Genomic DNA, 14,217 nt, shown 5'->3' with positions numbered 1-14,217 from the left:
ACTGTGGCCGTAAGAAGTACAATAATAATAATACTAATAATAAGATGGTCGGAAATCCATAGTAGCATTTCAAATGTGTTCTCATCAGTCGACATTTTGATATATTTTACAAGAATTAGAAGAATATTCTACTACGTAAAGAGACAAGATCAGAATTTTAGAAAACTTGAAATCTTTCGCAGGTCTTGTATTATTTGGTTGGTTTAACTTGAAAGAAATTTTATTTACTGTTAAAAGTAACATTGTTTAAAAAGAGTAGTGTATTAATGATTTAAATACTGTATTAAGATAAACGAACTTACGCAAAAATACATCGTACTTTATTAGATCCAATACCGTATTAATGAATATATTTAGCTTCTTCATTTTGCACTCACTGAAACGATATTGAATCTAGTAAAGCATGACGCATTTTTGGGTAAGTCCACTTTTCTTCATTCTACTGCATGCTCAGTTACTTTTTATTTAAGTACTGTTTAACAAGGAACAGAATAGTTGCGTCGGATACAGACTTAAGTAGTAGTTCAAATCCAACTTTAACCAATATAGGTCTCTTCTCGTGTAGCAGAAAGCTGGCATAAAGCTACAGTCAATCAGTCGCCTGGATTTTCGCGGCGCTCTTGTAGTTTTGTTTCTTAATGTATCAACATCAGCAATACCATAAACAAATGGTTATAAAAACAATAGAAATCTAAAAATATTCTCCTTTACTGATTAATACGATGCGGGACTACCATTAACTTACAGAGCAGCTGTGATTAATCTTGGAATGGAATCTTATAAGTCATGAATAATTTCCAGAGGAATATTCTACCATTCCTCATGCAGTGCATCTCCTAGTTCCGCCAGCAAGGATAAGGGAGATTATCTGAGTCTTGAGTTCCAGGATTGAAAGAAAATACATATACTTTTTAAGGTTGATTTTCTTTATTTTTACATTCTACGGCTATTCCTTTTAGGCTAAAGGAGACAGAGTATCACTAAAGACCACATTATCTCCTAATACTTGAATAAGATCTTTAGGTAATCCTAAACGTTCTGTGAGATCTGAGTATTCTGGACATTCTACTTCAATGTCAAATATTCAATTAGATGATATAGTCTTCATATACGGATCCATGTATGCTGTAACATAGTGCAGTCTGTTTTGTATTATAATAACATTGCACTCTGATTAATAAAATTGTAAAGTCGTTGTTGTTATAAAGTTAGCTGTTTGTCATGGGAAGTTAATGTTGTTCTGTGAAAAATTACTATTTGTAGCGGCTTTCTTAATATATTATTTTCAGATATTCGAGGAGTTGACTCTTCCTTTGATTTTTATGGTTCAAGAATTACAGGAAAGAGAAAAGTTGTTATTCTCGCAGCTGAAGAAGAAGGACAAAGAAATAGCTGAATATAAAATGGAAGGAGTTACGTTGTCTAGAAGTAAGTTGAACTGAAATTTCAGCGTTAAAAGAATACATACCTTAGTTGACGTGTTTTGAAATCTTTCTTCCTTGAAAATAATTAGCTATTCAGATTTGAATTTTTCTTTCAGTGCATTGTCTATCAGTTAGCTATCAATGTGATATATTGTATAAAGGATGTTCTTTCGAGGGACACGATGGTTCAGTGATAGCGCGCGCTCATTTTTACTACAAAAGGGTTGTAGATTCGATCTCATTGTGTATGAGCTTGTGGTATCAATATTGTATCCATAGTTTATTCCTTATCCTATAGCCTTCATCTCACCAAATTTGTGTTAATCATCCGCCTTCTTTAGCCTAGAAGGTAGAGATGTTAAACATATCTTATTTCATTTTGTGTGTACTATCACTGGAGTACTATACCAGTATTTCTCAGTCGACTGAGTAATATGTCGCTTTTCAATTCGATGCTATGTGAGATCTGAGTCTACATCTTAACATGAGATCCAAACCATGAGCCTTCACTTGAAATCCAATCCCGATCTCATGCACTAGAGACGGTAATGCGTACTCAGAGGACAAGACTAAAATTATCACGGTGTATTTAAATCAAATTTAGAATCGTTGAATAGGGGGGGAACGGTGGCTCAGTGGTAGACCTCTGGTGCGTGGAGTCCATGTGTTTTCTCGCGGTACTCCTGTTTCCTTCCACCTTTCATTCCATCATTGTCTCCCTTAGCCTAGAGGACATAAATGTGGGACGTTAAATTGAAAGAATCGTTGAACACTATATTCAGTGAAAAGTACAGCAACCAGCAAAAGTATCTCCACCCCCCCACTCCCTAAGTGCTCTAAATCCATTTATTGGGGTCCAGGACAGTTGCAGTTGTGAGAACGGCTGGACAGATGCAACCCAACGTACACGAAACTTTTCTCGGCACTGACAGCAGTTGGTCGTCCTTATCTAGGTGTTTATGCAGGTGAAATTGTGAAGTACATAGCTAACGAAACAGTTTACCATTCTAAGATGAATCTCTATAGTTTGGATCGTGTTGTCCAATGAACATCATATATTATTATCAATATTGCTGTGTATGTAATGTATTATTTCTTTATATACTGTACATTCAGAGAAATAAAAATATTGACCACGCATTAATCAGAAAATGCTTGAAAGTAGATGAAAATATCAAATCTGGAAATAATTCTGTAAATGATTGCTTCCATTGACAGACCTTCTCCAGTTCTCTTTATTCCAACATATTTTTCTTTCTGGAGAGAAGAAGATCTTGCTTGTGACATTGAGTATTTTTTGTAATTGATATTGAAACATTTAAAAAAAAGTTTGAACCTGGCCGAGATTTAAACCCGGGTCCGACGAATAAAAATTTAATGCGCTAGCCACTTAAGTACCACGTCAATTCATCTTCCACCCAAACTATTAGCTAATTCAATCGTTACAAGTAAGACATACACAAGATATTAATGCTCGTATAAGGAGACGTTCCTTATGTGAGTGTCATAATGACCTACTCGAGATTTCCTTCTTTAACTCAAAAACAAGTTATATAGAGGTTCGTCAATGAGGAAGATATCACGAAACATTCTTCAAGTTGAAGCTATTTCATCGTTTTTAACTTGATGGTTCCGATTTACATTACTATTCTTTCTCACGTTAATTTCTAATTTCCAAAAGAAAAGACGGCAGACATCATTTTCGCATTATTTGAATTGTATTATTACGTGTAGAAATAGAAACTTCTATTCTTTAGTGGTGGCCAAACGCCGTGTGCGTGGGTTTTCTCGGGGTTCTCCCGTTTCCTCCCACTTTCTTCATTCCACCATTTTCATTCATCACTCATCATCACCGTCTCCTTCAGCCTAACCGGCATAACCGTGGGACGTAAAACTCAGATTTCATTTCATTTTTTTTTTCTATTCTTTAGCTTCCGTAATTACTAGTTTATTTTCTTATCTTTTTATGGGGAATTTGTAGTAGAGTGGTAAAGCATCTAACTTGTATGGCAGAGACCCGGGTTCGAATCCCGTCGTAGGAATTATTTTTTAATTTATTGGAAGGTATTGTTTACTTAATTGGTATTGTAATTCTGTTATTCCTTTATTATTATTATTATTATTATCATTACAAAAGGCTGTTTCATCCTTATGGTAGCAATTTGCAGTCGCCACCAGAGACGCTAGTTTCGCGTCAACAACGTGACGCACGCAGTACGGAATAGCCAGACACTTGTGTACAAGCCGTGCAGAGGAGAGACGTGTATGAGTAGAATGCCGCCGAAAATCGACTCTTTTGGGAGGGCTACATCGTAGCACTTTCTGATATAGGCTACAACAATAGCCGAATAAGAACACAGTGCAAGAAGAAAGGTTTCATAGTGTCTGATAAGGGAATTAATGCAGCCATCTATCGCAATGCAAACCCAGAACAAACCATTGCCATACGTCGTCAAAAGGGGCAAAAGAAGCAATCTGCTCCACAACGCAGTCAAGACGTCATTGTCAAGGTCCGCCGTTTTGTGACCCAGGAGAATCCACCCACCCAACGTGACATAGCGAGGCGTGTTGAACGACCAACTGCAACTGTACACCGAATCATACGCTGCAATTTGGGACTCAGAAGTGCACACAAGCGGCGGGTCCATGTTCTGAAGCCAACGCACATCCCAGAACGGCGGGTGGCATGCAAAAGGCTGTGTGAAGGTTACCTGGCAAGTGACAAATGGCGTTATGTGATCACCTTAGATGAAGCATGGGTCTATTTGACAGGATCCCAGCAGATGCGTGCAATTTACTACCGCCGCAATGATGGAACCGATCATGCAAAGTGAGTTCGCTCCTGCAAGGAGAGTTTTACAGAGGGATTTATGGTAGCGACGGGTTTCTGTGCAAAAGGAAAGTTTCCGATACACCGGGTGACATCAAATGTCAAGGTGAATGCAGTGTATTATATCAAGCATATACTGGAACCCATCTATCGCCAACATGCCCCGGCTTTGTATGGCAATGACACTGACAATATGTTCATCCACCAGGACAAGGCCAGCAGCCATACTGCCAAACGAACGGTGGCCTACATGACACGTATGGAACAGGAGACAGGTGTAAAGGCTATCCCATTTCGAGACATCCCCGTCAAATCACCAGATGCATCCCCTATGGACTTCTGTGCTTTCGGCCTCCTCAAACGGAACATCAATAAGCGTCGTCCGACCACACTTGGTGGTCTTTGGAAAGTGTGCAAGGAGGAGTGGGCGAAATTGGATCAGGCAGTGCTCAATAGAGGTCTCCTTCAGTGGAAACTACGATGTCGTGCAATCGTTCACCAACGATGCTCTCACATCGAACATGATCGCTGGTGGAAACGGGGTTTTACGCCCTAGGGCACGGGTCTGTACTTCACTACCATAAGGCTGAAACAGCCTTCTGTATTATTATTATTATTATTATTATTATTATTATTATTATTATTATTATTATTATATTTGGAAAGTCGAGACTTGGCTACATATTTTATATTTTATGAAGTTTTTAATTGAATTCCAAGTCTTTTTGTTGATATGAAACGTATCTGAAATGGTGAATTGCTTAAAACATTAATATTTCTAGCAGTAGTAGAAGTAGTAGTAGAAACTTATATGAGAAACAATAACGTTTGTGTTGGATCAGTTGTATTTTTGACCCATACTAACCTTACGTTTTCATCAATTGTTCGCTACGTTCCCAGACAGTAGGAATCACAGTTGATATGGCTGACGTCATCTTGAAGTTGTGATTCACAGTTCACTTTTCTGTTGCGAGTGCACTGAAGAAAGTCGTCTCCACACTAAAACCGTGAGAAATTGAATATTTTATGTTATCTTACATTGGAAGTATCAATATTACAAATGAAAAGAATTTCCTTTAATTACTCAACGGGAATCGAACCCAAGGCCACCAGGATGTGAAACCAACGCTTATCCCAGTACTCTAAGACATCACTATTAATTAATGGGAGGAAAACTTGGTGTGAAGTGTCTTCAGAAAATTGCTTACTTTTACTGTTCCAATGTTTTAAAATTCTTGTTTTCGTCGTAATAAAATAGAAAGTGTTATGTAGAAACAATAGTCAACAGAATTCAAATCTAAATTGTCAAAGTAAATTGTTGAAAATGAGTGATAAAAGTAGTATTAGTGAATGTTGTTGCAACATTGGCCAAATTAAAAAGATCTTAATGATTTATCCCTCTACGTGCGACGTCTCCTTCATTGCCTCCGTGGCGAAGTCGGAAGAACACCCCCGTACTGATCATAAGGTTGGTGGTTTGCACCCACTCCGAGGTACTTTTTTTAGTATTAATACTCCCTTTAATATAAACAAATCACGCATATAGGCGAGGGGGAGTAATTTTGTAGTTCATTGCGTTTCGTCGCGCCTCTGCTGCTGGTTTAATTTTCAAAACGGAAATGGGGCCACAGTGGATCGTCGCTACGGGACATCCAATTTTTGCCGAGACGTCGCTACCTCTCCATCGCTTTGCCACCGACGCTTTCGGCATGGGGTAGCTTGAGTTTCAGGTTATTTGCGTTATAAGTTTTCTTTTCTACATTTAACAAAAACAAAACTTCCATACGAAATAACATAATAAACAGAAAATATGTATAAAAAGTACGCTTGAGTGCGCGGGCCACACATCACGTCTTCGCGGGCCTGTTAGTGATTTTGATTTCCTCTATATCGAGTAGAGTATATAAAATGATGCAATGTATCTTAATGGCTCGTGAAAGAATATAATTATAATGAAATACCAGAACTGTAGTTTTACATAACATTTAGCCTCGATGCTCAAGCAAAATATTAAGCTTCCTCATATCTAAATGCTGTAACAATATCCAGTAATACTACTTCTATCACTCATTTTCAACAATTTACTTTGATAATTTAGGTTCGAATTCTCTTGATTTTTGTTTCTATGTACATAACACTTTCTATTTTATGACGGAAACAAGAGTTTTACAACATTGCAATAGAAAAGTGTGCAATTTGCTGAAGACACTTCACACCAAGTTACCGCCCTCTCCCCTCGTAATTAACAGCAATGTCTTAGAGTAGTGGGATAAGCGTTGGTTTCACATAGCAGTGACCCTGGGTTCGATTCCATTCGGTAATTAAAACAAATTTTTATCATTTGTAATATTGATACTTCCAGTGTAAGATAGCATGGAAAATATTCAATTTATCCTGGTCTTAGTGTTGAGACGACTTTCTTCAGTGCACTTGCAATACAAAAGTGAACTGCGAACCACGGCTACAAGATGATGTCAGCTGTATCAACCTTCATTCGTACTGTCTGGAACGAAACGTGTTTAGCGAACAATTGATGAATATGTAAGGCATATCGTTAGTATGGGTCGAAAATACGAGTGATCAAACACAAACGTTATTGTTTCTCAGCAATTCCTTATAAATTTCTACTACTTCTTCTACTACTGCTAGAAATATTAATGTTTTAAGCAATTCACCATTTCAGATACGTTCCATATCAACAAAGACTTGAAATTCACTCAGACTTCATAAAATATAAAATATGTAGCCAAGTATCTACTTTCCAATAATAATAATATTGATAATAATAAAGGAATAACAGAATTATAATACCAATTACGTAAACAATACCTTCCAATAAATTAAAAAAAATAATTCCCACGACGGGATTCGAACCCAGGTCTCTGTCATACAAATTCCATGCTTTACCACCTCTACAACAAATTCCTCATAAAAAGATAAGAAAATAAACTAGTTGTTAAGGAAGCTAAAAATAGAACTTTCTACACGTGTTGATACAATTCAAAGAATGCGAAAGTAATGTCTGCCGTCTTTTCTTCTTTGGAAATTAGAAATTAAGGTGAGAAAGAATAGTAATGTAAATCGGGACCATCAAGTTAAAAAAGATGAGGTAGCCTCAACTTGAAGAATGTTCCGTCATATTTTCCTCATTGACGAACGTCTATATAACTTGCTTTTGAGTTAAAGAAGGAAATCTCGAGTAGCTCATTGTGACATTCACATAAGGAACGTCTCCTTATACGAGCATTAATATCTTGTGTATAGTCTTACATGCTACGATTTTAACTAGCTAATAGTTTTGGTCGAACCTGAAGTAATGCGGTACCAGTGGTTAGCGCATTGATCTTCTATTCGTTGGACCCGGGTTTAAATCCCAGCCAGGTTCAAACTTTTTCAAATGTTGCAATATCAATTTCAATAATACTCAGTGTGACAACCAAGATCTTTTCCTCTCCAGAAAGAAAAATATGTTGGAATGAGAATTGAAGATCTCTCAACGGAGGCAATCATTTGCAAACTTATTTCCAGTAGTTGTTGTAGATTTGATATTTTCATCTACTTTCAAGCATTTTCTGATTAATGCGTGGTCAGTACTTTTATTTCTCTGAATATACAATATATAACGAGATAATACATTACATACACAGCAATATTGAGAATAATATATGGTGTTCATTGGACAACACGATCTGAACCGGGACAGGACGTTTGGGCGCCGGACGTTTGGGCCCGAAGCCGTTTGGGCGCGAGGTACATAGTAAAGATCACAATTTACGAAATATAAAGTAAGCTAGGCACTGAAAACTAAGCGCGAATCAAGATATATACATTTCCTACACTTCTATCTTTATCTAACCTCATTTATCTATCTATTTTCTATCTTATTTATTCATCTAAATTAAATAGTTTAATGCGTTTGTGGCATTTGTTGCCTAACCTCGTCATGGATTGATTTTTCGCTTGTTCACGATTCTTGTACTGTACTTCTGATCTAATGTTGATCTAATTTTTGTATTATATAAGATAGCTAGGTAATGAAGGAATCAGACGAACTGTTAATAATTTTCTTAATGTTAATTAAAACATATTGATTTAATTTTTGTACTTTTTAAAAAAGTTAATAATTACATACTTATGAATATTAAAATTTGCTTTTTTTCGTATTACGTTTGCCAAACTCTTCCTTAAGTCCAATAAAGAACTACCAATAAAAGATTTCTGCGCACTCGAGTTGAGAGAAGGGCCCGCGTAACGTAGTCGCCAACGCTCTCGCCTTCGGTGCGAACGGCCCCGGGTTTGATTCCCGGTAGGGGCACTCGGTCGAAAAAGTGTAACACGCTCTTTCAGGCCGGCCACCCTGAAGAGGTTTTCCTCATTCACACCAGGCAAATGCTGGGGTGGTACCTAATTTATAGGTCCAGGCCGCTTCCTTCCTTCCCCAATCCTTTCTTCCTTTTTTCCCCCCGGATAGTGTGCCCCCTCAAACGTGACGGGCTAAATGGCCTTACATGCCGAGAGCCCAGAAATCTAAAAATCCTAAATCCTAATCGAGTTGAGGGAAAGCTGTTAATACAGGGTGTCTAAGACATTGAGTTTAGGAACTGTAGTATGCTGTATTTCTGATATCACTTTTTTTTTTAAATTAACATTCCAATATAAAAATCAAAACTTAGCACATTTTTTTTTTTTTTTTTCGTCCCATTGTAAGCATTTAATCTGCACTAAAGAAAGCGGCGAAAGGAAAAAAAGAAAGATTTCAAAGTGAAAAATAATAGTTCAGTGTACATATATGGTCATTTAGCCACTAGAAATGTGTTTGACATTCACACTTATTGCATAACTACAGTAAAAGTCCTGCTTTAAGTGTTTTAATGGAATAGGCTCACTATGTACGTAATGCAATCAATCATATCTAGTCTGGTCTACTTACCTTTGGCTTGAAAAGTTATCAAATAAAAAGTATACTTAACTTTGGTTGAAACTTAAATTTACAAAATTTAATTGTTAATTCAGTTTTTAGAATTTTCAAATTTCAGTATTTCTAGTATGTAAAACAAAATCCAGTATAATTCAAGGACTTCCACTACCGTAGACACCTTGTGATATCTTGATTCGAACTTAGTACTCAGCGCCTAACATAATGACTTTTTAATTTAACTCGCGCCCAAACGTCTGGCGCCCAAATGGCTTCGCGCCCAAACGTCCAGTGTCCAAACGGCGGGGCCCAAACGTCCGCGCCCAAACGTCACGTACCGATCTGAACTTTAGAGATTCATCTCAGAATGGAGAACTTCATCTACTCACAATTTTACTTGCATAAAGACCTGACTCAGTGCTACCAACTGCTGTCAGTGCCGAGCAAAGTTACGTATAAGTTGGGTTGCATCTGTCTAGGCATTTTGTAAATAACAAATGATTTGGACCCCAAGTAATCTAATTAGAGCACTTAGGGGAGAGGAGATACTTTTGCTGCTGGCTGTACATGTGGTTAATTTTTATTTCATTTCTAGTATTAGGGACTAAGTATATACCTAGTAGAAAATCTCAATTTCAGATTTTTGTACCTAAATTTTCAGTTTCAACGATACTTTATTGTAATTATGCTGTTCCACACGCTTATATCCAGTAAATATTTTTACGATATTATTTTGTTCATTTTTCATCTCTTGTTATAATCCTGTCAAAAAAAAAAAAAAAAAAAAAAAAAGGCACGATCTTGGGATGCGATCTTGTTTATTTCGTTCACTGAGATGGTGAGATACCCATATTCCTAACTTGCTGAGTTTCCGTAAGTTATCCAAGTGGCAGCAAACAGTTGATTATGATGTATTCAACGTTTTCTGTTATATCCTTTGATGATTGACGAGGATTATGCTCCAATATTGCCTTTAAAAGGTCGTCAAAGTCGGAAGGACGTTTCGTCCTCGTCTTTTAAGGTCATATCTTCAGAACGGAATTTGACAAACCAATTTCTAACTATCCGATCAGTTATTAGTCCTTCACCGTTTACATTGCGGTTTTTTTTTTTTTTTTTTTTTTTTTTCAGTTATCGTCTTACCACTTTTGCCTTGCTTAAATTTCCAAAGCATCACATGATGAATATGCACATTTTTACTCTTCATTTTAGACGTTAGGAACAACAGTTTAATGTAACGTGCAGCACACAAAACAGTTGTTAGAAGGCTAACTGAAGCCTTATCTATTTAATGAAAGCAAAAACTGCTTGTCACGATGACTCATTGTGGATAGATGCGAACAATAAATGCTACATAGCTGCATCGGAAGTTATGACTCGACCTAATAGAAATAGTGAACGGTATAAAATTGGATAATTGCTATGTCAAGATAAAAAGTTTAGCTGAGAATTGTAGTTCGTGGAAGCACTACGTAATTCAAAATGATTGTCAGTGACAATGTAATACTAATGATGTCGGAAGTTCCTTCCTTTTTAACATAACCATTTTGTAATGTATCCTGGGCGTGGGTTTTCTCGGGGTTCTCCCGTTTCCTCCCACTTTCTTCATCCCACCATTTTCATTCATCTCTCATCATCACCGTCTCCTTTAGCCTAACCGGCATAACCGTGGGACGTAAAACTCAAAAATTTCATTTCATTTTTTTTTTGTAATGTATCCTGATAACTTTATGGTAGACTCACGAATCGGGTTCAAAGCTATAAGGTGTAGCTATAACGTTAATAACAAATATAACTTTTTGTTCAAAGGTACTTTAATTAAATGAACTGTTTCAGCAATCTCTGTTATGTCCGCCAGTAATTCTGGGAGATTCTCATGATATTTTTTTTAAAAATCAAAATATCCAATATGTTTCAGTCAAAAAAATTCTTGTACGTCTTATATCTGGAGAACTACATATAGTGAAGCAAATCCCAAACTATCAGTTAACTCAGTGTGATGTCCTTATTCCATAGAAAATACGAAATCTCGATTTAGGGGCAGTTCAAAAGTTTTGTGGCTCCTGATCCAAAAGATAAAATATAGTATTTCAATCAAAAATTTTCTTGTACACCTTATATCTGGAGAACTACATATAGTGAAGCAAAACCCGAACTATCACTTAACTCAGTATGATGTTATTCCATAGAAAATACGAAAACTCGATTTAGGGGCTGTTCAAAAACTAATTATTGACCAAGATCGCAATCTTTCGATGTATTTTTTGGTTTCCTAAAATTTTTGTTTCCACTTCTCATAATTTCATGTGCTCTTTTCGTGTGCCCAGTTGAAAAAATTGATGAGGTTAATGTAAATGATTAATCTAAATGTAAATTCCTAGCATTCGAACAACTAATACTACTTCAAATATACTTTGCATTAGAACGTATTTTGTAACGATATATGTAAGTAGAACTATTTTGCAGAACTGTGGTTTAAAAAATGAAGTTACTGCTGTAATCATATACTCCTTGAAATTCCTATTACACAATGGCTACCTGAAAGTTTCCCAGAGCTCCAGGTCAAGGCACCAAAGTTAATGAAATCGCTTTGCACAATAAAGTGCAGTAATTTGTTATATTCATTAATTATTTAAATATGAGTCAAATCATATCCTTTAATAAGTATAGCTATAACAGTTCGATAATTCGACATTTCCTATTTTCAACAGAATTCCACAACTACGTCAGAAAAGGGATTTAAATGCTGAAGGTACATAATAACATGTAATAATAAATAAATAAATAAAAAGGTATTAAGGTTGTCTAACTTTGTGTTCATTTTTCTGGACAGAAAACATTGAAACTAAAGAATTTAATGAAGCGAGCTTTCTGGAAAATACCTCGATAGAATTAACAGATGTTCAAAGTCCAATCACAGCATTTCATAAAGTAGCTCAGCCTTTGTATCATGGCATTAAGAGAAAGTTAGAAGAGTTCGTGTACAGGTACGTACTGATGTTTTTGAACTTTCTGAAATAATTCTAGACAATATGTTGTTATAAATATACATGTTGAGATTGAAATATCTCTCCATCGAAAGTCCAGCTCCTTCAGATTTCAGGCATGGATTCCGAGTGCATTTTCAAATTTACGGCTTTAGCGCGCCACTGTTTTATACAGTTAAATTAAAATATTGTAGAACTGTTTTATTTAGTTGATGAACAGAATTTAATTTGTTACAGATGTTAATGAAAGAGGAAATAACCGATTTTTTTTTAACGCACCAGATCCTCTGTGGATGTGAATTCTATAACGCACAGAGTGAAAAAGTAACTGACTGGACCGGAACTGAGAGCTCGGTATATGGACACAGTGTTGTGTGGTATGGTACAACCCACGTGATCCGAGTGGAGAGCACCGACCTCAAGAATGAGAGAGTGAGTGGCTGTTCCGGGAAACGAATGGTGACATAGTAGTTAATGCATCGGCACGGTATGCCAGAGGTCCTGGGTTCAGTCTGTCACTTTTTCACGTTTTATTGATTATAGAATTTAATTTACTTTTCATTTACTGTTTACTTTCTTTAAAGAATTTTACAGGTAGTCATTTTCTGTTAAATATTTATAGCATATAGAATCATCCAAATACTGGCACTCCTCAAATCCGAAGGTAGCCAGATTTTTAAATATCAACCTGTAATAAATGGATAATTGCTTTGTGATTTTTTTTAAAGTGTTAGACATATAAAATGTACAAATAATTTATTTCAGAACGGATTTTCTGTAACATTTTATTCACGAGTAATAGTGCAGCGGGCATATGTAGCAATATTCTGGTCGTGGGATTTTGAATGAAGGAAGTGTACGACTAATGGGAGTGTGTTGGCAACAGAATTATTGGAATTTTCCTCAGCCTTCCTCGAAAAAATAAGTGGGGTTTTTAGGTAAAACCCACAGTATAACCCAAAGAAACCCATCTCCAAAAATATACTTCAAAATTTGGATTGAATTGATGATCTTAATGTAATCATAATTAGTTTCTTCAATAGTATTTCTGACTACAGACCGGGGGCGCAGTGGCTCAGTGGTAGAGCGTTCACCTCCGGTGCTTGGGGTCCCTGGTTCGATCCCAGCTCGCGCCGTGTGGACTTTGTGGTGGACAAACACCGTGCTCGTGGGTTTTCTCGGGGCTCTCCCGTTTCCTCCCACTTTCTTCATTCCACCATTTCACTCATTTCTCATTATCACCGTCTCCTTTAGCCTAACCGGCATAATCGTGGGACGTTAAACTTAAAGATTTCATTTCATTTTTTTCTGACTACAGATCTAGTTTCAGAGTTGGCAGAGAAAGATCTCCAGCCAGAACAGAATACCATTGAAAAAAAGAAATGTTTCGGATCATGCATAACGAATTTGTTTAGGTTTGATTAAATTCACTGTAACATTGTTCAACTGTAAGGGACAAAAAGGAATGCGACTACATTCCCTGTTTTGTTGTACATACTTGGGTGTAAGTATAAACAAATAATAAAATGTCTTTCTCAATGTACCGGCTAATTACAAATCGAAAATGCTTCACTTTTAAACTGGAATTACTACTGCAATTGATAAAATGCGAGGAAACGAGAGTACCTCGAGAAAACCCACGGACACGTTGTTGTCTACCACAAACTTACTTGGCCGAGGGTCGAACCAGAGATTCCACACACCAGAGGTAAGGGCTCTACTACAGAGCCACCGTGCCTTCCTTGTGTTTCATAGAGTTAGTTAATTGAGCTGCAAAACGAACATGTTTTCTTTCTCTCTTCAGAAACATTCATCCACGTACTAATTAAGTAGGTGAAATGTCCCTATTTGCATACGCTCAATCGCGTGTTGTCATCCTGGTATTGCACAAATATTGCACAAACACATGACAGGATACAGAATCAAAGAATGAAAGGTGAAGATGAGCGTATGATATCAGGAATGGTGGAGCACAGTGTACTCTAAACGAAATTAAATATACCATTTTATATCACACACTCGTTTATTCTTCGTGGCTATATTAGATATTTATACCAAATG

General features: G+C 36.6%; 1 protein-coding gene across 2 annotated transcripts in view; it reads left to right on the top strand.

Annotated features, from left to right (window-relative positions):
* The window catches only part of LOC145678795 (non-homologous end-joining factor 1-like), a 49,267-nt gene that overhangs the window by 9,076 nt on the left and 25,974 nt on the right, over positions 1-14,217 (top strand). For both annotated transcript variants that reach the window (XM_081749310.1, XM_081749309.1), the window contains exons 3-4: positions 1,290-1,428; positions 12,003-12,156. In XM_081749310.1, the coding sequence (XP_081605436.1) occupies positions 1,290-1,428; positions 12,003-12,156 (293 nt within the window). The remainder of the gene's footprint in view (positions 1-1,289; positions 1,429-12,002; positions 12,157-14,217) is intronic.

The sequence above is a fragment of the Thermobia domestica genome, chromosome 2 (genome assembly GCF_964235325.1).
Source record: "Thermobia domestica chromosome 2, izTheDome1.hap1.1, whole genome shotgun sequence".
Lineage (NCBI taxonomy): Eukaryota > Metazoa > Arthropoda > Insecta > Zygentoma > Lepismatidae > Thermobia > Thermobia domestica.
The sequence above is the reverse complement of the archived record's forward strand: the minus strand, read 5'-3'. Positions and strand labels throughout refer to the sequence as shown.